Genomic DNA, 12061 nt, shown 5'->3' with positions numbered 1-12061 from the left:
TACAAATGATTGTTTCTTTTCTATGTGGTTTCCACAAAAAAAGTACATTCATCTCCTTTCTGTTTCTTGTCTAATCTCTCTCCTATATGTTGCTGATTCATTAATATTCAACATACGATTAGCATACTGGGCGGAAATGCAAATTTTAAAAGTACTAGTATCTATTAAGTTCAGGATATCTCTGGTCTAAAAAGTTACTAGTAACTAAAAAATAAGAACTAGTTCGATTTTGTCTTAACAAGAAGAGTATAAGTAAATACTAGTCACTATTGGAATAAGTACTAGTATCTAATGAATAAGAACTAGTATCTAATGAATAAGTACTAGTAACTTCACAAAAGACACTAGTAGCTAAAGAATAAGTACTAGTACCTAATGAATAAGTACTAGTACCTAATGAATAAGTACTAGTACCTAATGAATAAGTACTAGTACTTAATGGAAAAGATACTAGTATCTAAAAAATAAGTACTAGTAACATGAAAATAGATACTAGTACGGCTTATAGATTAAATGCTAAAACGGCTTGCCATACTGGTCTAAAATGTTACTAGTAACTAAAAAATAAGAACTAGTTCTATTTTGTCTTAACAAGAAGGGTATAAATAAATACTAGTCACTATTGGAATAAGTACTAGTATCTAATGAATAAGAACTAGTATCTAATGAATAAGTACTAGTAACTTTACAAAAGACACTAGTAGCTAAAGAATAAGCACTAGTAGCTAAAGAATAAGTAATGAATAAGTACTAGTACCTAATGAATAAGTACTAGTACTTAATGGAAAAGATACTAGTATCTAAAAAATAAGTACTAGTAACATGAAAATAGATACTAGTACGGTTTATAGATTAAATGCTAAACCGGCTTGCCATAGTCACACAGCAGTCCGTTCACAGTAGTTCCCCAGAAGCTGTTATCTCCACATGTGTGGAGCATCTCATACTCATCTCTGCATGCTGTTGTGAGTTTGGGTTTATTATAACCAGCATCTGGAAACGCAACGCGCGCCATTTCATCAGATTAGTGAGGCAAATCATTTATAAATCTACACTAACACAGGAGAATACATCGCGATTTCAAAATAAAAGCTCAACCCCTCACTCTGAGTTTACACGGTTTGATGTCCACATATTCATGTAATTACAGCAGCTATAGCATTTCTGTCCTAAAGAAATGGCCAAATATTAAAGATTAAGTATACGTTTTTAAATGGTGCTTGGTCAATATATCAATGTGTAAAAATAATCGTCAGGCCGCCGGCGCCCCCTGCAGGCTTTTGTTGTAATGTATAATCTACATTAACTCTATTATTTATAATACATTATATATTTTAACAGTTTTGTTCAATAAAACCATATGATTTCTTGCTTTTGATACTTTATTTGAACTAATTATTATTGCATCATTGCTTTTATATATGTACTTTGTCATTTTAAAAGCTATTGTTCACTTAAATCCAGTTTTATTACCACACACACAAAAAAATTATAATTATAGGGCCCTATGAAATCCGTTTTATTTCCAAATTGAGTTTAGTTAAATTTTATTAATCAAAAAGCCTGTCTAATTAATTGAGTTTTACAGTTGTATCTGTACCAAATTCTGTTTTCCATTATTTTCTGGATTCCATTTTAATTGTTCCATTAAATTTTAATAATAAAAAGCATCTCCAATTAATTGATTTTATATTTTTTTTTTTAAGTATTTTTTTCAGAAATACTGCACATTTACATTTTTCACCTAAATAAATTCTGGTAAATAATATTTCTGGTAAATACTTCTTTAAAAAGTGTTTTTTGATTATAATTTTATTATTATTAGACTAGAACACGTGGATATGTTGTCATTCTCACACTATAATACTGAACTTTGATGTCAGTGATTTGGACTATGAGATGGACATTTGCTTCTTGCACTCTATGTTGCACTTCACTTTTGCTTTAAAAAAGGATTTCATAGAAATTTAGATTTCATTTGGTTTAATAAAATATTTTTAAGTAAAATTGTTGTTGTTTTTTGCGGAAAATTAGTCGTTTAGATTATTCGATTAATCAAAATAAAAATAGTCGTTAGTGGCAGCCCTAATTCTGTGGAGCTGTTTCATCAACACAGTGTCACCCTAGAGAGTTTGTAATTACATTGTTGGTACTAGCTTTGTTCTGTTTGTTCATTTATTTATTTGTGATTCTGATTCCTGTAAACTGAAACATAATTGCAAGTAATGCAACTAATGTGATAAAGTAATTACACAACAGCAACAAAGTAATTTAATTTGAGGTGTTTGCAACTTTAGAGTAATTGTAATGGAAATAAAGAATTTTTAATATACAGTATACAAATACTGTCCTGAAATACTGTATTTTCAAAATAATAATAATAATAGAATGGTTGAACAAATTACTTATTTTATAACCCAATTTAATGGGTAAAACAAACGCATTGGTTAAAATAACCCAGCCCATGTTAGTGCCATATCAACTCACCAATGGGTAATCTGTCATTTTTAACCCAACTGTTCTAAGTGAGTGACTCAATAAATATGCACGCACTGTAGGAATAGAAACTTTCTAGCACTGTATTTGAGGGATTCGTGCAGCGTTTGAGTGAAAAATAACTTGTGTGGGGAAATCTGAGTGGGAAGATTGCATAGAGAGAAATTAAGAAACGTGGCATTGAGTACTAATAATGTATTGCTCTCGTTTGGCACCAAGCTCTCCCTCACCATCTCCCTCCAATCAAATCATGTTCACCCAGTACCTCTTTAAGGACACTGTGGGTAAACAGCGTATTCAGCGTATTGAACTTTGGTGAGGGGACGTGACCTGTAGGCATGTTCCAAATGAAACTGAACCCCTTCATGAAGGGCTCTTTCATAAGTTTGTTAGTGTCATGTTGGATGGTCATTTAAAAAAGTCATTTTTCATTGATGGTTATGTGACACTTGGTGGGGAGGCCTTGTGATTCATTTTAATGCAAAATGGTGGGAGAGTTAGACAGCAAGCAGTGTTTTGTTTGTTGTGATATACTGTACACATTTTCATGTAATGTCATGCTTTTCAAATGAAATGTATATGCATTTCATATAGGCACGAAATTTGATTAATAGTAGATATGTTTGGTAAATGTGACTAGGTGCAGGGTTCAAAAAAGAGACAGTCGGTTTTATAAAGATGAGAGAAACACATACAAAGCATATTTTAAATTTTATTTGCAACAATTACATTAACCGCAATTATAAGATTTTTTTATTTAAAGAACAGCTAATGGGGTGATGGATGCCAGGCTGCGCTGTCATGGTAACATTCCAGGTGAAGATAATTAGGAAATTATGTTGTCTTTCCTTGCTCCTTTCACCAAGTGTGTTCCAAACAGATACATTATGACACACAAGTGCCCTGGAGTCTCTGCCTGCAATTCAAGGTGAGCATCACCACCTTGCGATCACTTCTGTCTCAAATATCTCCACTTGTTGAGTTGTGTGCACATAAACTAATGTTGAGTTCATTTCCTTTTATTTGTGATACTAATGATACATTTTCTCTATTAGTAGCTTTGGATAAAAGCACATGCTAATTGAATAAATGTTCAGAATTTACTCCCCTCATTTCTCCTCATTATTATTTACATCTTTACTAAATGCATGCTGTGTGGTGGATATGTGGTACTTATACAAAAATCACATAAAATGTGGCAAAAATTGCCACAGCAATTTAAGTAATTTTAGGACGTAAAAATCTGAAAATTGCACTGCGAAATCCTGGTGGGACTGATGAGTGGATTATTGTGGATAACAGTCGATCATTTTGGAGGGTATGTATCACTTGAAAAACAAAAATAATAAAAAATTGTTTGCGTCAGTGTGTTGCCCCATGGACGTTTCAGCCCTTGTGAGAGAAAAGAAAAAAAACTAATTAAAGCCTGGCATCAATGTATTGGGATTTTTTCATCTTCCCTTGAATTCCTATTGGTGGATTACTGAAAATATGACTTAAACAATGTCCATTCTTTCCCTCTTTGCTCTCTCTTCACACCAACCTTTCCCTAAACAAACTCTAATAAGCTTCAGTTTTAATTTTTTAATAAAAAAATAATATATGTCCAAAAATGTATATAGCCATTTACTCAAGTAGCCTTCATTTTGAATGATGAGGAAATCAACTGAACTGTTTTCTTCATTTAGACATGGCTACACAGCAGCACTATATATCTTGGGTGGCAGAAACATAAAATGTGTGTAGTCTTGATTTGCAATCATTAGTAATATGTGCTTGTTTCAGTATTGTTTAAATATTGAATATTTATAATATACAGAATGTTGTTTAAATATAAATAAAATAAATATCTGATGTATGATATTAATTATATCAATACAGTTCTCCAACCCTGCTCCTGGAGAGCTACTGCCCTGCAGATTTAATCTCCAACCCCAATCAAACACATCAAGAACCAGCTAATCAAAGTGTTCAGTTACCTGTTATTTACACTAATGATTATTTTAAATAAAAAAATAGGTGTGCTGTTGAAAAAGTTCAATAATGTTTTTTGGTCAATCAGCCATATGTCGTCAGCCCTTTACAGGCATAGACCTATACATGTATGGTGTTTTTCTTATTTGGCTCGCTACGGGTGGAATTATGGCACTGTTTTGGTTCTGACTAAAAAGATGTGGACGAGATTTGGGCAGTCAGACTAACAATTAGTAATACAGTATATCAAAATTTCTTCATCAGAAACCATGCAGCAGAAAATCGCTTTAAACAGCAAAAATGAACATCTAAATGTCTGCCAAATGCGAATAAAAAGCTCCTCGAAGCAACGTAATAATAATAAATTATTGACATTTAATTAGCTTGATCAGTGATGCCCAATTCAGACACTGATTTTTTTGTTTTAGTTTGAAAGGTAGAATAACATTTAATTGTATATTTTAATATAATATAGCTAGATATAATGCAACATTTACATTCGGCTCACGACTTTAAATCAAGTTTGTTGGTTGTTGGGTCCACTCATATTAAATAGTTTGGGCACCTCAGGCTCTGAGAAAGATGATTTACAGGGCATTGTTCATTTCCCCGACCAATGAATCTTGAATCTGTCTGGAGGAGTCGACTCAGCGATGCTTCGGTCTGTGTTTGTCTCCGCGTTGTCAGCCATATTAGCGCCCTCCTGCATCTCGACCACCGCTAACTCCAGGACATGCGTGTGTCAGGCAGGCTGTAGGGACGAAGAGGCTAACGTTTTCGATCTGTTTGAAAGAACGGTATCACATTCACACAATGGAGGCCGTCAAGGCGTTTAACGGCGAGGTTTGTATGAATGTAGACACGATAAACTCGAGGGTAGGCCGCTGTTGTTTCATGGTGCAGGCCATATATTTCTTACATAATCACAGCATTTAATCTTTAAAAGTGTATTATGTATGTTTGAATCTTTGCGTTGCACTTTAAACATTGAAAGATAAAATGCTTTCATACTCCAGATTACTGTAGTTAGCTTGTCTTTTTTTGTTCGTCATCAGTGCTCAGCATGTTGACGAAAACTGGTCTGGCAACCAAAAGTAATATGTATGTATTTAATTATCTATAGTATTGTATTGCTTAGTTATATTTAGCCATATTTTATGAAGTACTGTTAATACAAATGCTAAATGTTTCCGCTGTTTGTGCTGCTTTGTGAGCAGCCTACATAGACAACGTTAGGGCATAGGCCCTCGTTAACAGCATTTTTCGGCATCACATGCGGGTTTCGAATGAGCACAACAATGCTGCAGCCCCTGTGAAAGGCATATGATGCCCTAAAATATCGTAGGTTGTCCTAATAGGCTTTGAGACACCTTGGTTTTTTTTGCAGCCGGATTGCTAACAGTTAAGTTAGCAGCAGACGATCAGAAGTGCCACTGATATTTATTGGCATCAGTAACGTTAGTTCTATGAAGAACATCCATGGAATCTTTTATTTCACAAAAAGGTTCTCTATAGTATGGGATAAAAGGTTCTTTAGGTTAATAAAATATTCTTTGCTCGAAGTAAAAGTGGTTCTTTTAAGAACTGCTTACTAAAGGTTCTTTGAGGGTCCCAAATGGTTCTTCAATGGCTTTTATAACCTCAGTTTTATGGTAGACTTAACTTTTTGTATGAAATGGCTTATGTAGGTAATTTCATTTAGCTAAAGTGTTTTCTGTATGAATCCACTTGGGCTATCTGCATTCGAAATTGGAATTAAAAACACTTGATGAGCAATTGTTAATATTTTTGTTAAGCAGTGTGAATTATATACATTTAGCGAAAGTGCCAAAAATAAGCTAAATTAAAAGTAGATAATATCATTTTATGACAATTAGATTTTAATGCACAAGATTGAAGTATTACAGTATTTTTTGTTATTTATTGTCTTATTAAAAATATGAATTAGCCTACTGACTAGTGTGTGTGTGTATATATGTATATATATAATGTATATATGTAAATGTGTAAATACATGAATGCATCCAGATCACATTGGTATAAATTGATCAAATGGATAATAAAAAATGTAAAATTGCAATGTGTTATGTTTTTCAGCTGTACTCACTGAATGAATACAAGCCACCGATCTCCAAAGCAAAGATGACCCAGATTACAAAATCAGCAATTAAAGCTATAAAGGTAAGTTTAATAACAAGGTAACATAATATTACAACAGTCTTTATGGAGTCCCTCAGCTTTTTACTTAATTCCCATTTATGATGTAGTCTTAGATTTATCCCCAACACATTTTAAATTGACTCAAGCAGTGCACAAGCCTGTGTGTGTGTGTGTAAATGGCATTATTGGTTAATTTCCAAAAGACTTTGCTATAGTTCAGCCTAAAATGAATGGATTTGAATTATAATTATTAAAGATAACTATAACATTGTACAAGCTGAGCCTGTCAAAGGGTTGACATACAACTGACTTCTTTTAGCCAGGGTGAATCTTTAGTAGTTTTATTTACTACAGAGAAATACAGATTCGGAGTATGTAGTTATGTTCGAACTCAGGTCGTCGGAGACGCAGTTGTGCTACATGTCGGTGTATTAACCACGAGGCTATCATCGTCAAAATTTACATTTATAATTTAATGTAAATAAACATTAAAGGTTTGTGTGTCTGTATGAAGGATTAAGCTATGGTTGCAGTGACTCATTTGATAATGAAAATAGGCACAAATTAATTTCATCAATGATTAATGTGGTCTGTGAGCGATGAACCGAGAACCTCTGTCACTTTTTACTGTAGTTTAAAATGCAGTTCAATGCAATTAAAATCAGTTGATCTGCAAAAGAAGCATTAGCGACAGAACTCAAAATTTGTGTAGTACCTTTAAAATCGATAATTTGTTCCTGTTAATAACAAATGACAAACAGAGTGGGATCTATATACAATGAATAGACTGCATGAAATTAGACCTAATGTTGGAGATAGAAATTTCTATCAATTTTCAAACTGATGGGACCAGATTGTTTATACCCGCTGTAGAACAGGTCCTTCCAGGATGACACTGTAAGTTTTTAATACTAGAAGATCCTCCAACGTCTTCTCTCTGCCCAAACCCTTTGTCCATAAGTCATTTTTTATTAGATTGTGCTGGTTTTAACTCTGTAAGAAAACATATTTATTCAGTAAACTCTTTTGAAGAGATTTTTAATAAAGTTAAGACAAATACAGTTTTAGAGTATTTAGAAAAGAATTAATGGAAAAACATGATATAATTCAGCCATAAATTTTCTCGCCATGAAAATAGCCACAGAAGCTGGCAAAATCAGTTGAGCAAAATAGAAAAAATAGTTGCAGAATATGCTGCTCTGGGAAAGATGCCCTATGAAATCCGTTAGATTTTTTCCCAAATTCCGTTTTAATTTTTCTGGACTCCTTTGTAATGGTCAAATTAAATTTTATTAATCAAAAAGCATGTCTAATTAATTAAAATCATTAATTAAACTTATACAATTTAACACATTTATTAAAAGTGTTACAAAAATGACATGTTTAGGGCCGTATAAAGTTTTATTTTTTTCTCACCATGTTTTATTGTTATCAAATTCTGTGTTTTAGCATGTCTAATTATTTGAATACATACAAACAATTTTTATTTATTCTTACAGTAGCCTTATGAAATGTTTTTTTTTCCCCCTCAGAAATTCTGTGTTGTGTATTTAAGTTTTACTGGTTATCAGATGAAGGCATAAAACATTGATTTAATTTATATTTGAATTAATGAAAGTTAAATTAGAATTTTTGGCAAATAAAGGGGATTTACTATTAAAATTTTAATATTTTGTGATTATTTCTTAAAAAAAAGCTTTATTATTTTTCCACCGTAGGAGTAGTACGTACATTCTACTAAATGATAGTAATATAGCCTATTTCTGGCACAATGTCTTTAGTTAAACCAAACTTGTATTTTGACGGGCTGCCGTGAATACATTTAAAGTTCTGTGTTTATATGATATGATGCTAGTTTTACTAAAATTAAATGGTAAAATGCTCCTGAAGTGACTCTCAGATCAGTTTTGGAGATATTGTTCATGTATTTATGTCGTCATTGAGACGGCAGACGCTGAAATCACCGCAAGTGGCAGGTGCTCCATTCACATAGAGACGCATAGAACATGCAGGATTCATATTTAAATCGACTTTTGCGGCTTAATATTTACAGATACTAGTCCATATCGCGATTTCATTTAAATGTAATGACCTTCTTTTTATTAATTCATCCAAACTTTGACAAATTCCGTGACATTCCGCGTTAAACTGTAAATTCCAGTTTTATGACTGGATTCCGTGATTCTGTCATAGAGCCCTAGAAAGAGAACGATCTAAGCCATCCAAAGAACGAGAGCAATTTATTTACTGCTTGAAAAATAGTCATAATCAGTTGTTTTGGGCAGATTGCATGTGCTGTTTAAAGAGTCATGAAACAACAAACTACTTTTTCTGACATTTTAACAGAGGTGTTTGTGTTGCCAATCATAGAAGACATAAGCGTCCTTTAATTTTAATTGTTGGAGAGAACTGGTTCATTTTGAGGTTTTATGTGCTATTTTCATCTTCCGGTCTTTAAAACCTACATTGTGTTGACGTCACAGTTTTGTGATGTGGTAAAAAAAACTATATATACATAATATATATATTAGGGCTGGGACCATACGCTAATCTGCAATTCAATACATATTGCTATAATTATTGCGATTATATAACTCGGGGGTGCCCAAACTCGATCCTTGAGGGCCAGTGTCCTGCAGAGTTTAGCTCCAACCCAGTTAAACCCACCTGAACCAGCTAATCAGGCTCTTACTTGGCATACTAGAAACTTCCAGGCTGATGTGTTGAGGCAAGTTGGAGCTAAACTCTGCAGGACCGAGTTTGGGCACCCCTGATATAAGTATTGCGATTGGATATTACAATTTGTGATTTTTGTTTGCTTACATTTACATTTAGTCATTTGGCAGACGCTTTTATCCAAAGCGACTTACAATTGGGGAATACAAGAAGCGATTCATCTTGAAGAGGCAATCAGAGAGAGGAAGTGCTCGTAACACCAAGTCTCAGTCATTGTTCAAATAAGTAAAAGCTAGCAAGGGAAGGAGAGAAAGATAGAGGGAAAGATTAAGTTTTTTTTTGTTTTTTGAGTTTAGGATGAAGTCAAGTAGTGCCGAAAGAGATGAGTTTTCAGTTGTTGCTTGAAGATTGACAGGGATCCAGCAGTCCGGATAGGGGTGGGAAGATTATTCCATTATTCAATGGTGAACGAGAATGTTCTGGAGAGTGATTTTGAGCCTCTCTGTGATGGTACCACAAGGCGTCGCTCACTAGCAGATCTCAGACTTCTGGAGGGGATGTAGATTCGTAATAGTGAGTGGAAGTAGGAGGGTGCTGAGCCTGTGGTCGTTCTGTATGCAAGCATCAGTGCCTTGAACTTGATGCGAGCTGCCAGTGGTAGCCAGTGCAAGGAGATGAAGAGAGGTGTAACATGGGCTCTTTTGGGCTCGTTGAAGACCAGTCGTGCCCCGCTGCATTCTGAATCATTTGTAGAATCATTTGCTTATTAAAGACTAGACAATAGAAAATACTTGAACATACCGGTAAAGAGACTATATGATGAGTCATATTAACAAAAACAATGCATCACATCTTTCTGAACTTTTATTTCAGGAGCATACACATACAACGTGTAGGGCTGCACGATTAATCGAAAAAAAAATCACGATCTCGATTCATACATAGATGCGATCTCATTTCTAAATGACGGCGATTCACTTCCGTGTATTTCCCTGCATTCAGATCATGCTGCATTCACGCGTTATTGGTCACACTCACACAGTAACAAAACACTATTAATTCACCAATCAATCATAAATCTCGATCACTTTTCTCCTCTCCCTCATTGGCCACGTTCCGCTGTCACTCACGTGACGTGTAACAAGGCGGCAGACCTAAACGGAGTCAATAGGTGCGTTCGCAGAATGATCACCGTATGACATCAAAGTACCACGAGAGCGATAAGAAAGCAGTTGGATCCTATGCATTGAAATCGCTCTTGCGGTACTTTGATGTCATACGGTGATCATTCTGCGCAGCGCTGCTTCAACGGGGCATCAGCATCAACGCTTGACGGAGGGTGTGTCTGAAGCTTGGTGCTGACCAAAGCCGTTGAGAAACAGTTGCGACACTCTTTGATCTCGCCGCCGCGCGGTCACGTGGTTCATGGAGCTCTCAATAGTTCCAAACAACTCCGCGCTGTCCATAGGTTTGAATGGGAATAATCGGGTCAGACAACAACAGCGGGTATACTTGCAGCATTTCCCGGCAAATATTAACACAAACCGTCCATTGATTAATTTGTTTAATACACTGATAGTAGCATTTTGTCTGTGGAGTTTAATGGAAATAATATTAATGGGGTTTTCTTGTTTAACTATGGAGTAAAATCATAGTACAATGCAACACACAGGATAAGGCTGTTACATTTCTTTGTATGCAAAGTATAAAGTGTAAAATGCTTAATAAAGATTGGAGACTTGAGGCATGACTTTGTGTGTTTTTGTGTTATACTTATTCATGTGGATGTGCAGACCAATGATGAAATAAATTATGCTTATTTAAAGAGTGTAAGAAATCTAATTAGTATGTAAAATGTGCATATTGTATCTTATATTTTAACATAATATTGTAAAAATATGATACAATATGCATACACAAGTCAATATCAATGAATGCAAGGAATGCTAGGAAAATGCTAGAAATTGTTTTAACCATTAAAAAAAAAAAACATCTAAAGACATCTTTTTCGCCACCATCTGACTAATTAATACTAGCACTTACCTATTCTATTTATTTATATTTATTAAAAAAAAACCTCATTGCTATGTGAACTGTGCTAGACTAACTGAGACTTGTATTTTGTTGCTTTTTCGTTGGTCTGTTTGCTTCTACATTGTTGAAGCAACTGTATTCATCAAAATATTTTATTATATAATATATCGACGTTATCTACTGCAAATATAGCATATACTGCCTTTTATCTAAAAATAAACATTAACTATAACGCGTTTCATAAAATACAACTACTGGTCAGATTTCCGAGAGGTAAACTAATGCGTTAAAATGGAAAAAAATGCTGTAATTTCCTCAAATTTCTGGTGACTGTGCTTGAGAAGCACTGAAATGAATGGGCTTCAATGCTGAAACTATCAGTTGTTTGGAACTATTGGCTGCTCCATGACACGCTTTACTTCCGCATTCCTAAGTTCCTATGGAAGCCTATGGGAGTTTCTCAACGGCTCTGGTGCTGACCATGGTGCTGACGCGCCGTCATAGTGATAACAGCCAATCACATACTTTTCTGGTGCTGCATGAACGGGATTGGCTAGCGTCTGCGCTAGAGTATTTGTATAAGGCGAACTGATTGGCTGACGCCTGCGTTGGCGCTTGAAAAGTTGAAAAGTTTTCAACTTCTGCCGCGTGCAACGCCAGTGAAGCGACGCGAGGGACCCACAATTCAGTTCAGCAACGCTTGACGTCACTCCATTCAAAG

The 12061-nt window shown here is 34.7% G+C and overlaps 1 protein-coding gene across 1 annotated transcript in view; it reads left to right on the top strand.

Annotated features, from left to right (window-relative positions):
• The first annotated feature begins 5122 nt into the window (after nt 1-5122).
• Nucleotides 5123-12061, top strand: part of LOC306886559 (SR-related and CTD-associated factor 8-like) — a 61567-nt gene continuing 54628 nt past the window's right edge. Inside the window, exons 1-2 of the mRNA XM_079443749.1 lie at nt 5123-5313; nt 6568-6651. Coding sequence (XP_079299875.1) covers nt 5284-5313; nt 6568-6651 — 114 coding nt within the window. The 5' untranslated portion in view covers nt 5123-5283. The remainder of the gene's footprint in view (nt 5314-6567; nt 6652-12061) is intronic.

Source organism: Barbus barbus (genome assembly GCF_936440315.1).
Source record: "Barbus barbus genome assembly, chromosome: 20".
Lineage (NCBI taxonomy): Eukaryota > Metazoa > Chordata > Actinopteri > Cypriniformes > Cyprinidae > Barbus > Barbus barbus.
The sequence above is the reverse complement of the archived record's forward strand: the minus strand, read 5'-3'. Positions and strand labels throughout refer to the sequence as shown.